This window comes from Camelina sativa, chromosome 7 (assembly GCF_000633955.1).
Source record: "Camelina sativa cultivar DH55 chromosome 7, Cs, whole genome shotgun sequence".
Taxonomy (NCBI): domain Eukaryota; kingdom Viridiplantae; phylum Streptophyta; class Magnoliopsida; order Brassicales; family Brassicaceae; genus Camelina; species Camelina sativa.
The window spans coordinates 30,572,472-30,573,950 of NC_025691.1; the positions used below are offsets into that span (position 1 = coordinate 30,572,472).

Genomic DNA, 1,479 nt, shown 5'->3' on the forward strand with positions numbered 1-1,479 from the left:
TGTGGCTAAGGGGTCTGCTTAGTCATACAGACTTGAGTACTCGTGAATCTGTATCACGATTACTCGGAATGGCATCCTGTGCTCTTTCTGATGCTGAATCATGTTCCTTGCTTTCTGAATTGGTATCTTCAATTTCCCAACCGCAGAAGTTAAGGTGTTGAGCTCTTCTTTTAGACTCTGTATTACAAACAAGGCTTCTGGCCGCAGGATTCTAGAGCTAACCTCTTGCTTTCTTAGGTTTGAGGCACAGCATGGGGGATTATGCGCTATAGGATTTGTTTCAGCACACTGTTTACATAGAATGCCTGCTGTAAGTTGTTATGGTTTTTTTTAATAATCTTATGTGTATGATTGCTGTAGCAAAAGTATGGTGGTATCCTTGGTTCTAGGAATCTGAATGCTGCATGTCTCCCTTATTATATTGCATCTTAATTAGCTTGTGATATGACATCCAGATACAGTAACTGCCTATTCTTGACTATTTACTTGGACATGCCAACTCACATACTTAACATTAACGTTGAAGCTCTTTTGGTTAGGATCATTTTTGAAAAAGGAGGTAGCTTGCTTCACATAGTAATAAGTCATTTGAAAAATAAACTTATTTGCAATTTGGAAAAAGAAAGTAAAAAAGACATTGACATTGCTTTGTAATTTTGGTGAATACTACTCTAGCATTTCTTGCCTTCGAATTAACTAAACAATTATTGAGGTGATGTCCCTTTTTTGTCTCTTGTTCTCTCCATATCCACCCTTAAAAATTTGCTTGAGATCAATAAAATAGCTAATGCTGAAATCCGATACGTCACACCTCAGGTGTCTTGATTCATCTTGGCCTCCTTTTTAGCGATGTCAGTCCAATGTGATAATTTATTGATACTCTGCACTTGTCTGTCTACAAATATTGACACCCACCAATCATGGGCTAAATCTTATGTGTTAATGATAAATCACATTCCAGCTTAACACATACATCTGTTTTTGAATTGGCTACATATTTTCGATATTTTCTAGTATCATGATTAGGATTTTGCGTGAAGCAGGTCTCCAAAGCAGTTACTCAAAATGCGGTTAAATGTTTGGTGGATGTCGTTAACTTAGAGACTGCACCACTGGCTTCTGTTGCTATGGAAGCTCTGGGTCATATTGGCATTTGTGGCGCATTACCTCTTCTTGTTAATGATTCTAGTCCAGGTCAGTTTATTCCAAGAGCCTGTCTGTAACATGTATTATGCGAGTTTTCAGTTGAGTGACTTGCTCTATCAGGGACTCAAGTGCTGGAAGTTCTGCACGAAAGATTGAGCAAGCTGCTCTCTGGTGATGATATAAAATCAATTCAGAAGATTGCTCTATCTCTTGGACATCTCTGTTTAAATGAAACGTCATCTTCGCACTTGAAAATAGCGCTTGATCTTTTATTTAGTCTTTCACGGTCAAAGGTGGGTTTGTTAATATTGTTCGCAAAGCCACTTCCCTCTG

General features: G+C 38.2%; 1 protein-coding gene across 1 annotated transcript in view; it reads left to right on the top strand.

The window, feature by feature from the left end:
- Nucleotides 1-1,479, top strand: part of LOC104705116 (proteasome-associated protein ECM29 homolog) — a gene marked incomplete at its 3' end in the record, with an annotated part of 12,495 nt that overhangs the window by 6,329 nt on the left and 4,687 nt on the right. Inside the window, exons 16-19 of the mRNA XM_019227194.1 lie at nucleotides 2-154; nucleotides 238-310; nucleotides 1,044-1,194; nucleotides 1,267-1,456. Coding sequence (XP_019082739.1) covers nucleotides 2-154; nucleotides 238-310; nucleotides 1,044-1,194; nucleotides 1,267-1,456 — 567 coding nt within the window. The remainder of the gene's footprint in view (nucleotide 1; nucleotides 155-237; nucleotides 311-1,043; nucleotides 1,195-1,266; nucleotides 1,457-1,479) is intronic.